The sequence below is a fragment of the Chiloscyllium plagiosum genome, unplaced genomic scaffold (assembly GCF_037043375.1).
Source record: "Chiloscyllium plagiosum isolate Xiang-an unplaced genomic scaffold, Cpla_swu_hap1 HiC_scaffold_46, whole genome shotgun sequence".
Classification (NCBI taxonomy): Eukaryota; Metazoa; Chordata; class Chondrichthyes; order Orectolobiformes; family Hemiscylliidae; genus Chiloscyllium; species Chiloscyllium plagiosum.
This window is the reverse complement of record NW_028270184.1, coordinates 14,719,279-14,741,268: the sequence shown is the minus strand read 5'-3', so window position 1 is coordinate 14,741,268 and position 21,990 is coordinate 14,719,279. Positions and strand designations below refer to the sequence as shown.

The following is a 21,990-nucleotide window of genomic DNA, read 5'->3' as shown; positions in this document are numbered from 1 at the left end:
GTGATTTACAATATGTAATTAATATATTAATTACATTATAGAGTCAGACGGCACAGAAACAGACCTTTTGGTCCAACTCACCCAGACCGACCAAGTTTCCCAAAGTAAATAAGTCCCACTTATGTGAATTTGGCCCATAATCCTCTAAATCTTATCGATTCATCTAACTATCCAAACGTGTTTTAAATGTTGTAGATGTACCTGCGCCTGCCATTCCTCCTTTAAATCTGCTTCTGCACATCCTTCTACACATACCATAAGAAATTATTCGGGGATCAGTTGTTCCTATATAATCTCTGCTGAATAGTGACAATATTACCCCTCTTCCTAACCTACCCTTATCCTTCTCTGAGGGCCGAACGACCTCTTCTGTGCTGTATGACTATGATTCTACCAGACAATGGACTCTCTTTGTGAAAAGGAGGGCGTTCTCCCTTTGCTCAGTTAGTCCTTTACTCAATTAAAATCAGCCCTTCAATTGATTGTGCATTGTTTCATCATGCCTGCCCCATTTCGGTAACAAGTGAAGTATTTGCTGCACTCCCACAAGGTTCTATCTGTTTAAAGCCACAAACAGAAGGCTCCACTTTTTTCCTTAAGTTTCACACCGATCAGCTTTGCAAATGAGACAGAGTTTCGGCCAATGAGGGAGATGCAGGTTAGCTCCGCCCATTTATTCTCACCGATTGGTTGGATGATGACGCGCTTTCGCCCTTAGTCCCGCCTTCTCATCCTATTGGTCCGAAGCGGCCGTCAATTGCCTGGGCGCCATTTTGTGTTGAAATGTGACGGTGCAGTTGACTGCAGGTGGAAGGTGCTCGGATTACCCGGGGGGAGGGAATGGTGCCGGCAGGTGGATTGGGAGGATTCACAAAGGGGCAAAGAAGACGTAAAGACCAAATAGGAAGATGTTGGCTCGGTATTTGAAGTGGTAGCAGCTGCTTAGCAGATAGAGCACTAACGTCTGGCCGCCATATTGAGAGGTAGCCCAAGGTGACATGGCACTTGCTGGGCTCAGGGAAATCCGCACAATGCCCTGGCCCTGAGCCCTTCCTACTCCATTCAGTATGATCACCACTGATCCTCTCCCTCAACACTACGTTCACACTTTCTTTCCATATCTTTTTTATGCGTTTAATAGCTTTAAAAAAAAGTGTCAGTCTCTTTCTTGAATATACTTATTGACCCGGCCTCCACAGCATTCTGTGGTAGAAAATTCTACAAGTTCACCATCACCTGAGTGAAGAAGTTCCTAAATTTGGATCATGAGCCTTGTATCCAGACTCCTCAACCTGGGAATAAAAGTCCAAAATCGCTGGGGAAACTCAGCAGGTTGAGTTGAGAGAAAGCAGTGTTAATGTTCTGGCGCCAAGGACTCTTCAAGGAAAACATTCTCTCTGCATCCAGCTCTGTCAAATCAATTAGATTCCCTCTTATTCTTCTAATATAAAGAGAATTCAGGCCCACTTGGATCAATATCTTCCTACAACAGTCTTGCTATCTCAGGTATCAATCTAAAGAAGCTTTGCTGTATGGCAAGTACATCTTAAGGATATGAATTTTATTGGACCTAAACAGTTGCCTGTTTCACTGCAGTAAAATATCTTTACATTTGAACTCACTGATCTGGTGCTGCTATCAATCACTTTGTCCATTGATTGTAGTATATCATGATTTGAAGCCTCCTTGCTCTTATACTTTATACCCTCATTAATAAAGCCAAATATGTTTGTTTTTTTTAACTGCTGTCTTCCCTTAGCAAGATTTGTCTGCTTTGGCACATCTTTTGGAGTACGGAGGGACCTCAATTATTCGAAGGACACAGGAGGAGATTATTTTATTTGGTTAATCCAATTTCGGTTAATCGAATGCTGGATAACATAGTTTTGTCAAGCATCAGAACCTTGCGATCTTGCTGAATAGTCCAATATTTAGATAATCGAATGCTGGATAATGGAGGTTCCTCTTTATTGTATTCATTCTATGACTTCAGCAATTTAATAACTTCATGGATTTAAAGTATCAGCAGTAACTTTCTGGAATAAACTTTCCCAAGATCAAAAGGGACACAAGGAAACTGTTGAGAAATTAAAAGCAACATGCTAATTAACCATCCCTGGGAAGAAAGAATCAAAGCAAAATAAATAAACTGTTTCCTGGGAGAGAGGAGATCACACTACTCGATAACGCACTGCCTCGTGACACAAGGGCAGTTACAATTTCCTGCAGAAGGAATGTCCTGAAGTAAAGGAGTTATTTGCAGGACATGCTGTTTCAAACAGGCAGCTAACACCGAATGTAACAAGGAATAGTGGAGCGACTTCTGATGAGAAGGCAATTGACAAGACTTCACGTCTCCATAAGTGGGAATGGTGAGAATGGAAGAATCTTTTGAATCATCAATATGTCACACCACAAATTTGAAAGAGGAAAAACGTATAAGAATCCATCACCAGAACAATTCAGCAGCAGAGCTTCAAAGAACAACACTGCACAAGGATCAAATTCTGGATACTTAGAGACAAAACTGGTTGATTGGAATTTTAGTTAAATTCTGTCATTAATTGGGTAATAGCCAAGTTGTGTTGTCAGGATTAACAAATAGATCTTGGAATGCAGGTACATAGTTCCTTGAAAGTGGAGTCGCAGGTAGATAGGATAGTGAAGAAGGCGTTTAGTATGCTTCCCTTTGTTGGTCACAGCATTGAATATGGGAGTTGGGATGTCATGTTGCAGCTGTACAGGACATTGCTTAGGCCACTTTTGGAATATTGCATGCAATTCTGGTCTTTTTCCTATCAGAAGGATGATATTAAACTTGAAAGGGTTCAGAAAAGATTTACAAGGATGTTGCCAGAGTTGGAGGGCTTGAGCTGTTGGGAGAGGCTGAATAGATCGGGGCTGTTTTCCCTGAAGCGTCAGAGGCTGAGGGATGACGTTATAGAGGTTTATAAAATCATGAGGGGCATTGATAGGATAGACAAGGTCTTTTCCCTGGGGTGGGGGAGTTCAGAACTAGAGGGAACAGATTTAGGGTGAGGGGGGAAAGATTTTAAAAGGAACCTAATGGGCAACCTTTTCATGCAGAGGATGGTGCATGTATGGAATGAACTGCCAGAGGAAGTGGTGGAGGCTGGTACAATTACAACATTTAAAAGGCATCTGGATGGGTATATGAATAGGAAGGGTTTGGAGGGATATGGGCCAAGTGCTGGCAAATGGGACAAGATTAATTTAGGATATCTGGTCGGCATGGAAGGGTCTGTTTCTTTGCTGTACATGTTTACGCTTCTGTGCCTACTTGAGGGGTCTTATTTTGGTTGCTATGTGCAATAAAGTTAAACTCATTGTTTCAGAAATTGTATTTTTTTTGTCATGTATGTGCAGCTGTAGGACACAGTGAACAACAACAAGTGCAGAAATCTTTAATCATATCCCACCACCAAAAAAAAAGGAACATCCAAGTGGCCAGTGACAAGCAGAGCCCTTCTCAACAAAGGGCAATGCTGAGTGATCAAAAGAGGTGGAGGGGAGAGCAGGGACTAAATCAATATAGGATCGGAGAGGGAAATTAGACCCTCCACAACCTACAGTGCCCACCTCTTCCTGAAAACCTGGAGGGTGTTTGATTCAGTACTTGTTTGTCTGAGATGTCTTAAGTATCTGAATTAAAGGTAGCTTGTAATTTGCGTGCAACATGTCTCTCTATGGTCTTTCACAATTCTCTGCATTGACCTCATCTGCCCGTTCTGTCAACAGCTTAGAGTCCTTTTAAAGTGTTACACTGTCCGCACAGTTTAAAATGCTTTCAAGTTTTGTAAAAGCTCTATAAAATGTTGTAAACCAGCACTTGTGAATTCAATCCTTATAGAACCTCTGAGGAATTTTATAGTCCCCTCACCTTAAAAGAAATTAGATGTACTAAAGGAAAGGGGGAAAATTTTAAATGTTTGAATAAATAATGAAAAATTGGTTAATGTCACCTATAGGAGAAAGTGAGGACTGCAGATGCTGGAGATCAGAGTCGAGAGTGTGGTACTGGAAAGGCACAGCAGATCAGGCAGATCCTTGGATGTCATCTAAGTGTGGAAGCAGGCCATTTGGCCCATCAAGTCTACACCAACTCTAAACAGCATCCCATCCAGACCCAGCCCCCCTACACTACAAACATGCATTTCACAAAACTAATTCATCTAGCCAACACATATCTGGACACTATGGTTAATTTAGCATTGCCAATCCACCTCACCTATACATCTTCTGTGGGAGAAAGCCCATGCACACACAGGAAGAATGGGTGACTGCTAATTTTAAATCAATGACTGCTAATGTCATCCACAAAAAAAAGCATTCTTGCCACATCCACCTTGTCAAGACCATTCAGCAGCTCAGACAATCCAATCATGTAACTTTGAAAACTCTAGTGGAAGCAAGCCCAGTCTGTCCACCAATCTTCATAAGAATATTCATTCCAAGTATCAAGCTAGTAAATCTCCTATTCTAATGCACTTACATCCTTCCTGGTGCAATGAGGCAACAGTAAATCATTGAGCCACCGTGCTGACCTAGCCACCTCCAGCATGATACCACCACTAAATATATCTTCCCCTTTCATCTCTTTTCAGTATTCTAAAGTAAGTATTTGCTTTGTGACATTCTGGTGCATTCCTCTTACCTCCAACAACTCAACCCTCTCACACTTTACCATACAGTTGCAGGTGATGGAACACTTGCCTTTTCATTTCCTCACAGTCAAAGGCCCTAAATACTCCTTCCAGGTAAAGGAGTGATACTTCTTTAATCTAGTCCACTATATCCGCTGCTCATAGGAACATAGAAAACAGGAGCAGAAGAAGGCAATTCAGCCCTTTGAGTCTCCTTCATCATTATATATGATCACAGCTGATCATTTAATGCTACCTTGAACCTGCCTCTTTCTCCCCATACTTTTACATCCTTTTAGCCCTAAGAACTATATCTAAATGGTTCATGAACACATTCAATGTTTCAGCCTCAACTGCTTTGTGTGGCAGAGAATTCCATAGACTCACCACTGAGTGAAGAGATTCCATCTCATTTTAGTCCTAAGTGGCCTGTCACTATTCTTAAGCTGTGATGTCTGGTTCTGTTCCCCAGTCATCAGGAACATTCTTTACTGCATCTACCCTCTCAGTCCTGTTAGAATTCTATGGGTTCACAATGTAGTCTTTCTACAATGGGGAGACCATTACCATTTCAACACACTGTCTTGCTGTCATGCTTACATTTCTGAGCAAGGTCTGATGCAGTTTCCAGTGAAATTCAATGAAAGCTGGAAGAACAGCTTTCCACTTAGTTGTTTTACAGGTTTCTGAACACAATGTTAAGTTCAACAAATTCAGATTTCGAACCTTGACCTTCATTTTAATATATATGTACACATATATTCCCTCGGTGCCTGCCTCTTATTTTCGTGGTGTTGCATTCACCTAGAACTGACACTGATTCCATAATTAACACCCAATCTTTGTTCTCTCTGCAGCTATTATCATTGTCTTTTGCCTTACATTCCTTGTTACATTTGATCTGTAACCTCCCTCACCTTTGATATCTTTGTTGACTTTCTCTTCTGTTACACTTGCCTGCCCCCCCCCCCCCGACCCACTTCTTTCAACAGCATAAAACACATCATTTCCCCCTTCTGTTTATTTCTGAAGAGTCATACTGGACTCAAAACATTAACTCTTGTTTCTTTCTCTACAGCTGCTGCTAAGTTTCTCCAGCACTTTAGGAACAATCTTAAAGGAGCAAAGTGTGGATTTCATGTTCCTGTGAACAGCTATGGTTGTCGTCATCGGCTGAATCCATTGCTTTTCAGTACCATATGTCTTTCGTTTTGCGGCTCTGGTTTCCAAATAAACATTTTTTTTTAAAAACAGCCTGTGTTTGCAACAACTAGCTCATTGACCTGGGAGCTGGATGGGCAGAGGGAGCTGGCGACAGGACAGGGACAGAACAGAAAGAGTTGTAACATGGAAGTGTTTAGAATTTGCCGTATGTCTGTTGCTTTTTGTAAGGAATGTCTGCTGTGCATTGTCTTGAAGGTTTTGGAAATTGGATGTTCCGCATGAGCAGCTTGTGGGACTCTTTTGCCTTGCCTTCCATTTCATGTTCCAGGTCACAGCAGCTCTGGCCATTTCCTGAAGAAACTTCCGTTTACCTAAATCTGCCTTTTGTCAGAGAAACTTGTATCTTATCCAGGTCGTTCTGAAGTGAAGAAATGGCACAGAAAATGTGAATCACCCAAGCTACAAGGCTCTCCTGCAGTTTAGATGAGGCACTTCTAATCCCATGGCACAGGATTGATTCCTGGTCATGGAATTATTGCTCCTGAATTTGCAGAATAAACACAAGTTGTTGCTGATTGATACCAGAAAAAAACACGTGAATCAGGAAGTGTTCCAAATTCTTGTCAGTGCTGGAAATACTGGTGCATTTAGCCAGAAACAGTTCCAGAGACCAAGTGAAGTAAAAAGGCAGATAAAAACTCCAAGAAGACTCCTTGTAGATGGTAATGACTGAAAGTTCTTGTCTCCATAGACACCTATCACTCCTGATTGATCAGCTATAATTGCTCTACCTCCCTGTGTTTTTCTTTGCCTGTGTACAGTACAGATGGAACCCTTTGGCCTATCGAGCCTGCAACAATAAAACCTATTCTAAATCTGCAGTAGTTCCACTTTGCAGCACTTGGCCCACAGCCTTGAATGTCCTGGTACTTCAGGTGCTCATCCAAGCATGTGTGTGTTTTCCTTTGTGGCTGTCAATGCAATTCAGTTCTCTATTGTTACAAATTAATGTTTTCACATTAGCTGTGTGGCTTTATCTTAAAATCCAGGAGGAGAAAAATAGCAAATCTAAAATGCACAAAAGGAATTTTCATTGGTTTGAGAGGAGACTGTTCCAATACTAAGTACTCATTTGTTATAAAGTGGAGAATGGACTAAATTTTCACCCAGCACCATTTAATAAAAGAAACGGAGTTGTTGTGGTCACGTGGTGAAGAGAACGGACATATTGTGAGAATGAATTTATAAGTACAAATAGTCCAAATTGAAATTCCTCTGACATTACAAACATTTTGCTACTTTCAAGTCTCAAAAGGAATTTGAAATTAAAAGTTCCATCACAAATGTTACAGGAGCAGATAGATTATAATCCCCAGGAAAGTTTGAACAGCCTGAAGCTCTTTTCTCTAGAAAAGAGAAGACTGAGAGGTAACCTGATAGAAATAGAAAGCTTTGACCTTATTTTGTTAGGGATTCAATATAAAATTTATCACTCAGCTGGAGATCTGTATATCCTGAATTTGGATCAAACATTTAGAGATACAGAAAATACATTATATTGAGATATAGTTTTTCAGATGATTTTGTCATCCATTGAATCAATATTTCTTGTCAAATTTTCTGTCATTAAATTGTAATGGTTGACTACACTCAAAGTCAACTAGATGGAAGTGAGGAAATCAGATGCTGGAGATTAGAGTCGACCGTATAGTGCTGGAAAGCACAGCAGGTTAGACAGCATCCGAGGAGCAGGAGAATTGACATTTCGAGCAAAAGCCCTTCCTAATGAAGGGCTTTTGCCCGAAACATCTACACTACAAAAATACTTTAAAGTTTATAAGTCTTGACTAGAGGTGGTGAAAGGCTCTGATTAATTGTTGGTCTTTCTTTCTGCCTGTCAATCTGAGTTAAATGATCTTACGGAATGGTGAGGCTATTCAATTTCTTTCTGTGTCTCTTATCAAGTTCTAAGAATCATATCAGACTTGAAATGTGAACTTCGTTTTTCTCTCCACAGATACTGCCAGGCCTGCTGTGCTTCTATATTTTCCAGTGTGTTGCAGATTTATAGCATCCTCAGTATTTTGCTATGGACTCTCAACTGATGTAAAAGTCTGAGATGGAGAGATTTTGTGGAACGTAAATGAATAAAGGGCTGTCACAGGGGTGTTGAAAGTAGAGGTTTGGACCACAAGCTGAAAGTTTGAGGTCCTGAGCTCAGAGAGTTATGACTACTGTGGAGCTCCAACCAAGCTATTACAGCTTTGTTCCCTTATGAACAGTTCACTGCTTTCACAGCTCCCCAACCCACTCTTTAAATTCTACGGTTGTGGTAAATTTCAAACCCAGAAGTAAGTGCACAGTGGGGGGAAAAAAGACAGTTTGGGAAGTGATAGGCGATCAAGATTTGGTCATCTTCAGTGGGCTTCAGTAACAGAAGAGGTTTTCAGAACCTAATGACTGATTCCTGCTCCTTTTCCCATGTTCTATTGCAGTGGAAATAGTCGTTAAATCTAACAAGAAAGGCACTATTGATGTGGGAGTGTGGTGATGCAGTCTAACAACGCTGAGTTAAGATTCCAATCTTAGTGTAGTCTTGGGTGACACTTTCTTTGATCTTGAAACCTCAGCTGTTACAACTTGAGGAAGTTTGCTGTGCATGAATGCTTCTTCTCATGTGAAGTGGATGCAGTCCGACTCAATTTGAGAATGAAGAAACTCGAGGAATGGAGAGCTGGACCTCACTCCTGAAAACAACATCAACTTTTAAACAAAAACCTCATGTGACATTTGAATCTACAACACTAACTTTGAGATTTCAGACTGTACCAAATGAGTTAGCTGGATACAATTAACCCCATGTCACATCCATATTACTGGGAGACAAATGTCAGTTTTCAGTTGGTGCCTCAGTTTGTTCTGAATTTCATGCTGAAGAAATCCATCAAATAATGGTGCAAGGTTCCAATTCATTCCTCTCAATCACCAATAACATCATTCAATCTTTCACTTCTCGACTGCACTCTTTCCAAATATTGCAATCCATTTTTAGCACTTGTTCTGGAATTGAATATTCAATATTAATATTTTAGTGTTAATTAAAATTATAATAATATCCTAATCCTTAAGGAGCCCTGCTATTACTTTCAATCACTGAGAGACAGTGAATGAACATGTATCTGCTTCCTATAATTTCTGTTGTAAAGAAATGCTAATCTGAAGAGTAACAATCAACTATTTGATGCTCTCGCCTGAAAGTTTGCCACTACTTATTTGAACCAACTGAATTTTAAGAGTTGGTTCAAAAGGTTCTAAGGACAAAAAGGATTTTAGCCCTTTTATATGAAAAGAAACATTCATAGTCATATGGTCATACAGCACAAAAACAAACCCTTCTGTCCAACTGGTCTATGCCAAACATAATCCCAAATTAAATTAGCCCTGTCTGCCAGCTCCTGGCCCATATCCCTCTAGAGTTTTCCTATTCATGTTTAAAAGACATTTGGATAAGTATGTTGTAATTTTACCCACATCCACCATTTCCTTAGGAACTTCAAACCACATGCTGTGTAAAACGTTTGCCCTTCATGTCTTTTTAAAATGTCTCTCATCTCATCTTAAAATATGACCCCTAGTCTTAAAATCCCCCATCCCAGGGAAAAGACGATTACCATTAACTCTATCTACATCTCTTATTCATAGAATCCCTACCGTGTGGAAACAGGCCATTTCGCCCAGCAAATCCACACCAACTCTCTGAAGAGCCTCCCATTCAGACTCACCCTATCCCTGTAACCCTGCATTTCCCATGGCTAATCCACCTAACCTGCAAACCCTGGACATTACAGCAATTTAGCATAGCCAATCTACCTAAACCTGCACATCTTTGGACTGTGGAGGAAACTGGAGCACCTGGAGGGAATCCATGCAGACTCAGGGAGAACGTGCAAGCTCCACACAGTCGCCTGAGGCTGGAGTTGAACTTGGGTCCCTGGTGCTGTAAGGTAGCAGTGCTAACCACTGAGCCACCGTGCCACTTTATTTCATTTCATAAACTTCTATAAGTTTATTTTGTAAACTTCTATAAGGTTGCCTCTCAACCTCCTACGGCCCAGTAAAACAAAATCCCAGCCTATCTGGGTCAAATGTGTCAACAAGATGAAAAATGGCAGAAGGAATTCAATCTGGATAAATGTGAGCAGGTCAGGCAGCATGCAAGGAGCAGGAGAATCGACGTTTCAGGCATGAGCCCTTCTTCTCCCTCCGTGACTCCCTTGTCAGGTCCACACCCCCCACCAACCCAACCTCCACTCCCGGCACCTTACCCTGCAACCGCAAGAAATGCAAAACTTGCGCCCACACCTCCCCACTTACTTCCCTCCAAGGTGCCAAGGGATCCTTCCATATCCGCCACAAATTCACCTGCACCTCCACACACATCATTTACTGCATCCGCTGCACCCGATGTGGCCTCCTCTATATTGGGGAGATAGGCCGCCTACTTGCGGAATGTTTCAGAGAACACCTCTGGGACACCCGGACCAACCAACCCAACCACCCTGTGGCTCAACACTTCAACTCCCCCTCCCACTCCACCAAGGACATGCAGGTCCTTGGACTTCTTCATCGCCAGACCATAGCAACACGACGGCTGGAGGAAGAGCGCCTCATCTTCCACCTAGGAACTCTCCAACCACAAGGGATGAACTCAGATTTCTCCAGTTTCCTCATTTCCCCTCCCCCCACCGTGTCTCAATCCCAACCCTCGAACTCAGCACTGCCTTCCTAACCTGCAATCTTCTTCCTGACCTCTCCGCCCCCACCCCCTCTCCGGCCTATCACCCTCACCTTAACCTCCTTCCACTTATCACATTCCCAACGCCCCTCCCCCAAGTCCCTCCTCCCTACCTTTTATTTTAGCCTGCTTGGCACACTCTCCTCATTCCTGAAGAAGGGCTCATGTCTGAAACGTCGATTCTCCTGCTCCTTGGATGCTGCCTGACCTGCTGCACTTTTCCAGCAACACATTTTCAGCTCTGATCTCCAGCATCTGCAGTCCCCACTTTCTCCTAAACTGTTCAATTATACATTTTAGGAATTTGTTTTGCAAAAGTATGGTCTGCAAAAGAAATTGATCTAGCAATGGAATCGTACAGTCACATAGCATATTAGAAGGCCAATAGTGTTGATCTCAGCTTTCTCAAAAGAGAATTCTTCCAAATTTCATTTCCTTTTTCCATAACCATGTCAGATTTGTCCTTTCAAGTCTTGTTTCCATTTCTTACTCTGTCTCACGCTCCTCCCTCCATCTCTCAATGTTTCTTTCCCACTCTCCCCCCTCACTTATCCAGCTACTCATCCTCATTCCTCACTCTCACCGACCCACGCATTCCTCCCCTCTCCCGTACCGTTTTCCCCTACGAATGACCCACTCTGCCCTCCTCCCCCACCCCAACTCTCCCCCAATAAACCCGACAAAATAACCCCAGCAACTCCTTAATATTTTCCACACATCTGGCCGACTTTCTCACTTCAGCAGAGCAATGAATAATGTACGATGACAATGGCGAGAATATTACCCAGCGTTCCGAGCGACGGAGACACTCCCCTATTCGCCCCATTGACAATCCCTGCACGTGACGCCGGGGAAAGCCATTGTTCCGCCCGGCTGCACGAAAGGTAACAATCCAGCTGGTGCCCGTGGGGCAGGCGGTAGGACCGACCGGTGCGTCCGCAGCTTGCACCGGCGACAGCTTTCCCGGTGGGAAGCCTCGAGAAACGGCCGCCACGTTTGTAGGGGGCAATGAGCCTGTTCAATGCTGGTCTGCAAGGGACAATGTTGCTGCATTGACAGGGAAGGAGGTTTTAATGGGAGGGTGGAGAGATCTGGGGAAGGCAGTAGGGAGGGGGCATACACCCAAGGAGAGGGCCAGACCGGACTGAACCCAACCCAACCCTCGGCGTGAACTGTAGCTTCTGGAAGGCCAAGATCAAGCTCAGCAGGAGAGGAGAGAGGATTGGGGTGAACCTTTACTGAATCTAGGAGCGGAGCTCTCGAGGTGACATCAGGGTTCAAAAAGAACTCAGGGCAAGAAGATTGGTTGCTTTGAAACCAGCTTCAGAGACTGAGTGAGTCGTACTGGGAGGGGGATAGAATGTAAAGTGCTTATTTCCGTGGTCCGTAGTTTGTTAGGAAGGGGCGAGAAATCTGATTTGGCAAGTAGCCGGTCAGGTTGAGTAACTTTTTCTTCGCTTATTCTTTTGAATTGGTGGAATTCAAAATAGCAGGAGAACTCGGCTGTGTTCCTACAATATGTGGGAAATGAGGGACACTTTGAAAAGTCCATGATGACCCATGTATGTGAAAAAGGGCTAATGCCCGAAACGTCGATTCTCCTGTTCCCTAGATGCTGCCTGACCTGCTGCGCTTCTCCAGCAACACATTTCCATCATATGTGAAAAATGTATTCACCTGCGGCTGGGGCTGATGATGGACTCACCATGACACTGAGGACATCATGGGTAGCACGTTTACTGAGCTTGTCACACCACAAGTAAGGTCTACAACAGTAGAAACGTATTGGGTGACCACTAGACAGACAAGAAGGCATGGGCAGGTTGTGCAGGAGCCGCTATCAACAGATGTACAATGTTGGATAATTTTGAGTAGAATGGCATCTCGGGAGAAAGCAGCAACAGCCACGGTTGGCTCTACTGCATGGTGGAAGAGCATTAGTGATAGGGAATTTGATTGAAAGGGGAACTGCCTCATCACCAACTAGACTCTTGAATGGTATGTTGCCCCCTCCCTCCCCTGTGCCAGGGTCAGGGATGTCTCAGAGAATTTGCAGGGCTTTGGATGTAGGTTTACTCACTGAGCTTGAAGGTTCATTTCCAGATGTTTCATCACTCTACTAGGTAACATCTACAGTGGGTCTCAGGCAAAGCAATGCTGAAAATTCCTGCTTCCTATTTATATGTTTAGGTTTCTTTGGGTTGGTGATGTTATTTCCTGTGGTGAAGTCACTTCCTGTTCCTTTTCTCAGGGGGTGATAGATGGGGTCTAATTCGACGTGTTTGTTGATAGAGTTCCAGTTGGAATGCCACGCTTCTCATGCGTGTCTTTATTTGGCTTGTCCTAGGAGGGATGTGTTGTCCCAATCAAAGTAGTGTCCTTCCTTTTCTGTATGTAAGGATACTAGTGAGAGAGGGTCATGTCTTTTTGTGGATAATTGATGTTCATGTATCCTGGTGGCTAGTTTTCTGCAAGTTTGTCCAATGTAGTGTTTGTTACAGTCCTTGTACGGTATTTTGTAAATGACATTAGTTTTGCTTGTTGTCTGCATAGGGTCTTTCAAGTTCATTAGCTGCTGTTTTTGTGTGTTGGTGGGTTTGTGGGCTGAGAAAAGGAACAGGCAGTGACTTCACCACAGGAAATAACATCACCAATCCAAACATAAAATAGGAATTTTCAGCATTGCTTTGCCTGAGGCCCACTGAAGATGTTACCTAGTATGGTGACGAAACATCTGGAAATAAACCTTCCAGCTCAGCGAGCAAACCTACATCCAAAACCTCAACCTGGGCCTACAAATCTTCTCAAAACTTGCTAAGTTGCAGGACATTCTGAAGGGGCAGGGTGAACAACCCCCCAGCAGTAGTGGTATATCTTGGTACCAACGATGTGGGTAACAAGAAGAAATGAGGTCCTGCAACAGAAATTTAGAGTTAGGTAGGAGATTAGAGGATCAATAATAAGATGGTAATTTTTGGATTCCCCCAGTGCTGCATACTACTGAGTATAAGAATAGGAACATAGATCAGATGAAAAACTATCCAAAGTTGGCTTGCAACTGGGTGACAAAGGATGTTGGTTGAGAGATGCTTTTATGGTTGAAAGCAGTATAGCACTGAGAATGATGCTGAGACCCTTGCTGTTTGCTATGTACATTATGACTTGAATGTGAATGTAGAAAGTATAATTGATAAGTTTGCACATGACACAAAATGGTGGGTCTTGTTGATAGTGAGGAGGATGCTAAATCTGGTATTGATCAGTTGGTAAATTGAGCAGAACAGTGGCAGGTGAAATTCAATCATGATAAGTACAAGGTGATGCATTTGGGAGGCTTAATAAGGGAAAAATATACATAATGAATGGTAGGTTCCTTGGGAGTACTGAGGAGCAAAGGGATCTTGGTGTACCAGTCCTTAGATCCTTGAAGATGTCAGCACAGGTAGATAGAATGCTGACAAAGGCATATGGGTTGCTTATCTTCTTTAGTGGGGTTGTAGAATATAGGAGCAAGGAGGTCTTGTTACAACTTTATAAAGCATTGATTATGCCACATATGAAACACTGTGTGTAGTTCTAGTCGCCACATGATTGCAAGGATGGGATTGTACTGGAGAAGGTACGGTGGCACAGTGTTTAGCACTGTTACCTCACAGCGCCAGAGACCCGGGTTCAATTCCCGCCTCACGCGACTGACTGTGTGGAGTTTGCACGTTCTCCCCGTGTCTGTGTGGGTTTCCTCCGGGGGCTCCGGTTTCCTCCCACTGTCCAAAGATGTGCAGGTCAGGTGAATTGGCCATGCTAAATTGTCCGTAGTGTTAGGTAAGGGGTGAATGTAGGGGTATGGGTGGGTTGCGCTTCGGCGGGTCGGAGTGGACTTGTTGGGCCGAAGGGCCTGTTTCCACACTGTAATGTAATCTAATCTAAAAAAGGTGCAGAATCACAGGACGTTGCCTGGGATGAAAGCCTCAGTTATGAGGAGAGAGAATGGATTGGCTGGGTTTGTTTTCCTTGAAGCAGAGTAGGCTGAGATAGGATCTAATTGGAGTGTGCAAAATGACAAGAAGCGTAGACAAAGTAGATTGTGGGAATGTTTTCTATAAGGCAGTGTTAAGACTAGAGGGCATACGTTTATGGTGAGGAATAAGTGACTTAGAGGAGATCTGAAAAAATACTCTTTCACCCAGAGGGTGGTCAAAACATGGAACGTGCTTTCTGAGAGGGTGGTGGAGGCAGGTTCTCTAGCAACATTTCAAAAGCATCTGGATAAGCACTTAAAATGTCAGAGGATGGTAGACTATGTACCATTTGCATGTAAGTGGAATAATGTGTACTTCAGAATTTATTGGTCAGCATAAACATGGTGGGCCAAAGGGCCTGTTTCTAGTACGTATGACTCCAAAATATTTACCCTGGCCTGATGAAATTGGGGTTTATAAACTCCTATTACACTGTGTAGAAAGGCTAGTTTTTCACACAGTAAACTCAAACAAAGAAATACATGTCTCTTCTGAATTCCAGTCATGGACTGACAATGATGGAATTCATAAATTCCTTTTACATAGTCAGAGATCTGCAGCACAGAAAAACAGGTTGTTTGTCCTATAAGAGTCTATGCTGCTCAAAACAGGCACTTAAGTATTCTAATCCCATTTTTCAGAAACTGGTCCCTTAGCCTTGTATGCTTAACATCTCAAGTGCACATCAAATTATGATTTGACTGGTTGTGAAGGTTTCTGCTTTGATCAACATTTCAGGCACAGAGGTCCAGAATCCCACCATCGTCTGAGTGAAATACAATTCCTCATATCCCTTCTTAAATCTCTTGCCTCAGAATTTTAAGTTTATGCTCCTGATGATTGATCCCTCCAAGTGAAGAAGTTGCTTCCTGTCTACCATGTCTGTACCCCTCATAATCTTACGCAACTCAGTCATGTCCCCCATGCTCCACTGTTCCAAAGAAAACAATACCAGTCTATCCAAAACAAAAACAGAAATTGCTGGTGAAACTCAGTGTGAAATTTCATGCCTGGTGACTCTTCATTCAAACACCTCAGAGTAGGTTCGGAAAAAGAGTCACCACAATCAAAACATTAACTCTGCTTTCTCCCCGCAGATGCTGCTACACCTGCCGAGTTTATTCAGCTTTTTCTGTTTTTGTTTCAGATTTCCAGCATCGCAGTCCTTTTGTTTCATTCTATGCAATCTCTTTGTAATAAAAACTCTCCTAGTACATAAGTTATTATGGCTGTCACATAGTTAATTTTGTGTTGCAATGTGTGCTCCAGTAACAGATAATGGTAATGTATTGTGATAGGTTAGTTAAATCATGGGAGATGAGCTAAGGCTGAAGATGTGATGGGTTAAGTGTGGTGGAGGGAACCAGTGTGGCAGATGATGATTAGTTTAGAAAGATAAAGCAAGCCAGCATGATTGGCTATGCTAATGTTATCCAATAAACGCAGAATCAACAAATTGTATAAATTGGAGGAGAACAAAGGAATTGTGGGGAGTCAGGAAAGACATTTTGCTGGCCCTCACAGCTTTGATTTTGCAAGATTAAATTTGAATTTCGCGAAGGATTTTCTGCGGCTCCTGTAAGTTTTTATAGAGCATTTATTCTTCCACAATACTAGGCAACACCCCATAGATCTTCTCTGCATTCTCTTCAATGCAATCACATCCCTATTATAATGTGCATTCCAGAACTGCACGCCATACTTTGACAATGAACAAGATTGTGGAAGGGGAGGATTTGCACACAATAAATTCAAGCCAAGTGAAATATTGGTTTTCTGAATTCCTATCGTGAACAGACAAGTGATGGCTTTATCCACTTCTATTTTACAGGATATTTGGCAAAGATTTGCAGATGGGAAACTCAATCCAGGTATTGCATCGAGATCTGCAGTCTCAGTCGATTTCATCAGTTGTTCATCATTGGGTGTCATTGGCCTTTGAATGTAAGCATTGAATTTTAGGCAGTTAAGACTTGCATAAAATTCCTTCCTCACATATTTGCATCAGTCTTGCACAATATTCAAATTCAATAAAGAGTCTGGAAATACGGGTCTAATGATGACCATGAATCCATCTAGTTCACCAGTTGGAAGGAAATCTGCCATCTTTAGCTGGTCTGGCCTCCATACCCAGAGCAATGTGGTTGATTTTCAACTGCCCGGAGAGCAAATAGGAATGGGCAAAAAATATTGGCATCACCAGAGATGCCCACATCCTGTGAGTGAATAAAAGGAATAGTTTAACTCTTTTGGGGCAGCACAATGGCTCAGTGGCTAGCACTGCTGCCTCACAGCGCCAAGACCTGGGTTCAATTTCCGCCTCAGGCAACTGTCTGTGTGGAGTTTGCACATTCCCCCTCGTGTCTGTGTGGGTTTCCTCCAGGTGCTCTAGCTTCCTCCCACAGTGGTGGATTGGCCAAGCTAAATTTCCCATAGTGCCCAGGGATGTGTAGGTTAGGTGGATTAGCCATGGGAAATGCAGGGTTACGAGGGGGGGTGATGTCTGGGTGAGATTCTCTTCAGAGAGTCGATGTGGACTTGTTGGGCCAAATGGCCTGTTTCCACACTGTAAGATTCTCGTTCTGTGTCTGTAGATCATTCAAACACCTGAAGCCTGAATAGAGCCTCAATAGTGGTTGATTACTGTTGAAGCTTAACTAAACCTCAGCTCAATTTAAGAGAGGGCCTGATGAAATTGGGAAAATCAGTAAGCTGCACACAGGAAGGAAGGAGAGATCAAATCTGGAGTAGGACACAACCCAAGTTAGTAAATTGTTCAGGGACTTTGGAGGCAGTATGGGAATTTGGTATAGGGCAGAAAAGGTACTTTTTTGCTTCTATTTTCGACTGGTAGTTTAGTTTACTCAGGCCCCTCAATTCAAATGTTTATCCTCTTAATAAAAGCCTTCTAAAGAATGACATCACAGGAAGCTTGCAAGTCTATTGGTTGGTAATAGCTGCTAATTTGACTATCTAATGTAGGTTCATTTCAGATTGAAGGTAAATAGGAGACATATTTGCAGGTGACACAAAGATTGATGGAGGGATGGGTGATGGAGGGATGGGTAACGGAGAGGCTGCAGGAGGATTGGACAGGTTAGAAGAGTGGATAAAGAAGTGGTGGATGGAATACAACATGAGAAAGTGAAGTTGTATGTTTTGGGAGGAAGAGTAGAGGCATACACTATTTTCAAAATGGGGGAAATGCTTCAGAAATCTGAAGCATGAAGTGGCTTAGGAGTCCTAATGTAGGATTCTCTTACGGTTAACATGCAGTTTCATTTGGCAGGTAGGAAGGCAAATGTAATAGAATAGAAACAGGCCATTCAGCCCAACAAGTCCACTCTGACCCTCCGAAGAGTAACCCATCCAGACCCATACCCCTACCCTATATTTACCCCTGATTGATGCACTTAACCTACACATCTCTGAATGCTATGGGCAATTTAACATGCCCAATTGACCTACTCTGGACATCTTTGGATTGTGGGATAAAACTGGAGGAACCAGATGAAACCACGCATTCATGAGGAAAATGTGCAAACTTAGCACATACAGTCACCCGAGGTTGGAATCAAACCAGTGTCCCTGACGTCATGAGACAGCAGTGTTAACCACTCAGCCACAGTGCCGCACCATTTCAAGATGGCTAGAATACAGGAGTGTAGATGTACTGCTGAGGCTGTATATGGCTCTGGTTAGGCTGCATTTGAAATATTGTGATCAATTTTAGACCCTGTATCTAAGGAAGGATGTGCTGACATTGGAGCGGGTTCAGAGAAGGTTTACAAGAATGATCCTAGGGATGAAGGCCTTGTCAGATGAAGAGCGGTTGAGCACTCTGGGCTTGCACTTGATGGAGTTGAGAAGGATGGAAGAGGAGATCTCATTGAAACTTACAGAATTTTGTGAGGGTTGGATACTTTGGAAGAGGAAAGAATGTTTCCACCATTATGAGAGACTAGGAACTGAGGGCACAGCCTCAGAGTGAAGGGCGGACCCTTTAGAACAGAGGTGATGAGGAATTTCTTCAGCCAGAGGTTGGTGAATTCATTGCCATAGAAGGCTGTGGAGGTCAAGTCATTGAGTGCATTTAAGACAGAGCTAGGTAAGTTCTTAATTAGTAAAGGGGTCAAAGCTTGCAAGGAGAATGGGGTTGAGAAATATATCAGCCATGATTGAAAGGCAGAGCAGGCTCGATGGGCTTTCTGCTCCTATACTTTATGGCTTAAAGGGAACCGCTGTTCTTCATCTGTCTTATCTAAACCTAACAGAAACTAAAACACCTGACCCAAAGAGATCAACCTCAGTTTCTCCAAACCAACTTTAAAATTTAAAGTTTTTCATTCCTTGAACTATTCTGGTAAATTTCCTCTGCATCCTCTCATCCTGTGTAATGTGGTGTGATCACACTGCTTTGCGTGGACCCAATTGCTCTGTGTTCATGTGGATAATGTCATCACATCACAACAATTGCACAATCATATTACCCCACTCCCTGGCTATTTCTTTCTCTGTATGATTTTTCTGATTGTCGTGTGTCTGATAACCTTTGAGTTGCAGACTCCAGCAGGGATTTTAAAATCGAAAACAATGAAAGCGTTTCAGAAGCAAGTCTTTTTAAATTGGTGCAGTCCATAGACCCTGAATGGGCTTAGATCTGCGTTTGGAACTCTGGGACTTTTTCCCAGGACCAGATCCAAGTGAACAACCCAAGTTTTGCTTTTCATGATGATCTTCGTGATTCTCTCTTGACCAGGAGAGAAAATTGACTCATTGATTGCTCCAGCTCCTGGCCACAGACTGAGAATCCAATGAACCCAGGCAGAGGAGAGTGAGGAAAGAGAGAAAAAACTGGTGATGGGTTTCAGCCTAGGGAGGGGAGAAGGGTATAGGGGATGGGATCTCGCAAAGAATTAAAGGCTACGGGGAGAATGCGGGTAAGTGGAATTGAAATGCCCCTCAGCCATGATTGAATGGCAGAGTGGACTCAATGGGCTGAATGGCCTTACTTCCACTCCTATGTCTTATGGTCTTATTAACAAAGAAGATGTAAAATCTCAAGTTGTGTGTTGTGAATTTCTATAAGAGACTGGTAACGATGACTTTTGTAATCTCCCTTTACAGGGCATCAAAAAAATGCATTTGCGAATGAGAAACTGAAACCGAGTGCAGTCTGATTGAATCTAAAAATCCACCAAGACCGGGGTATCATCAAACTTTGCATATGAAAGGAGAATTGTTTGTCCCTTCTCTCTGTGAGGAAAAATTTCAAAACATCGATGTGACTGGAAACATAAACATACACGCCTAAATGTGTGTACTCACAGGCTGACTAGAAAGAGCTTTAATCACTTACACAAGTCTGAATTTTTAAAAAATCTCACTAGTTAAAGCAAGCAGAGGCCATATGCTTGTTCTGTATGTGGACTGAACCTCAACTGATAGTGACTCTCCAGTTGAACAAAGACGCGGACATCATGGCAAAGCCGTGGGAATGTGCTGATTGTGGTAAAGGATTTGATTATCCATCTCTGCTGGAAAACCATCGGCGTGGTCACACTGGGGAGAAGCCCTTCATCTGTTCTGTATGTGGGAAGGGATTTACTCAGACAACCAATCTCATGTCACACCAGCGAACCCACACTGAGGAGAGGCCATTCAACTGCACCCACTGTGGAAAGAGGTTCAAGTCCTCATTTAGCCTCAGTACACACCAGCGAGTTCACACTGGGGAGTGGCCATTCACCTGTGCATGTTGCGGGAAGGGATTCACTAAGTCCTCCAACCTGATGACTCATCAGCGAATTCACACAACAGAGAAGCCATTCTGCTGTGCCTCCTGTGGGAGGAGTTTCAGGCAGTCTGGCCACCTCATTGTACACCAGCGAGTTCACACCGGGGAGAAACCATTTAGGTGCTCTTCCTGCGGAAAGCATTTTCGGCAGTCAAATGATCTAATTTCACATCAGCGCGTTCACACTGGGGAGAGACCGTACAACTGTTCAGTGTGTGGAAAGGGATTCACTACCTCCTCCAATCTGCTGATACACCAACGCACTCACACTGGGGAGAAGCCATTTACGTGCTCCACGTGTGGGAAAGGATTCGCTCAGTCACGAGACCTGTTGAGACATCAGCAAGTTCATAAATGAGTGCAGTCATTGGATTCTGCTGTCACTGCAGCTGTTCATCAGATTCAGGACTAAGAGTCTAATAGTATTTTGTTTTGTTTTTCTGCTCATGGTATAACTTGCTGGAGTTTAAAATCCTTGATAAGTTGCTAATTTTTGGGGATGTGATATCTCTTTTTAAAAGCACCATCTGCGGTCTTTTCCTGAATTCAAGAGTTCCCAGCAGGTTCAATTGCAGTCAAATTATGCACTTTTATTCAATTCTCAGGTCATAGAGACGTACAGTACGGAAACAGACCCTTCGGTCCAACTCGTCCATGCTGACTAGATATCCAAACCAATCTAGTCCCACCTGCCAACACCCGGCTCATATCCCTCCAAACCCTTCCTATTCATATACCCATCCAAATGCCTCTTAAATGTTGCAATTGTATCAGCCTCCACCACTTCCTCTGGCAGCTCATTCCATTCACGTACCACCCTCTGTGTGAAATAATTGCCCCTTAGGTCTCTTTTATATCTTTCCCCTCTCGCCCTAAACCTATACCCTCTAGTTCTGGACTCCCCGACCCCAGGGAAATGACTTTGCCTATTTATCCTATCCATGCCCCTCATAATTTTGTAAACCTCTCTAAGGTCACCCCTCAGCCTCCAACGCTCCAGGGAAAACAGCCCCAAGCTATTCAGCCTCTCCCTATAGCTCAAATCCTCCAACCGTAGCAACATCCTTGTAAATCTCAGTGTCGGAAATGTTCTGCTGATTAAATCTTCAATGAGAAATTATTGATTAATCTTTGCTGACAGTTCTTACTGACTCAAACAGTCTTCACAGTGGTTGACAGTGAAGTGCTGAAAAAGTGCTGACTGCAGATGCTGGTTATCAGAGTCGAGAGTGTAATGCTGGAAAAGCACAGCAGGTCAGGCAGCATCTGAGGAGCAGGAGAATCGACGTTTCGGGCATAAGCCCTCATTCCTGATGTAGGGTTATGCCCAAAACGTTGATTCTCCTGCTCCTCGGATGCTGCCTGACCTGTTGTGCTTTTCCAGCATTACACTCTCGACTCTGATAACCAGCATCTGCAGTCCCTACTTCCTCCTAGTCTGCATAGTGGTACCTCCATTCTGCGATAAAGTTATGAAGTAATATGAAACAAAATTCATGTCAATGTTTGGGAATCACAGGGGTTCACTTATTCATGACACAGTAGCAGCAA

At 43.1% G+C, this 21,990-nt stretch overlaps 1 protein-coding gene across 1 annotated transcript; it reads left to right on the top strand.

The window, feature by feature from the left end:
• Window positions 1-11,669: 11,669 nt before the first annotated feature.
• Window positions 11,670-21,649, top strand: LOC148136228 (uncharacterized). The gene is made up of 3 exons (XM_087983661.1): window positions 11,670-11,957; window positions 16,474-16,586; window positions 19,770-21,649. Exon 3 carries the CDS (start codon window positions 20,066-20,068, stop codon window positions 20,795-20,797), a length of 732 nt encoding a protein of 243 aa, XP_087839787.1. The 5' UTR covers window positions 11,670-11,957; window positions 16,474-16,586; window positions 19,770-20,065; the 3' UTR covers window positions 20,798-21,649.
• Window positions 21,650-21,990: the final 341 nt, after the last annotated feature.

Coding starts and splice junctions, on each gene's coding strand:
- LOC148136228 (XM_087983661.1), top strand. CDS start 20,066: ATGTGGACTGAACCTCAACTGATAGTGACTCTCCAGTTGAACAAAGAC.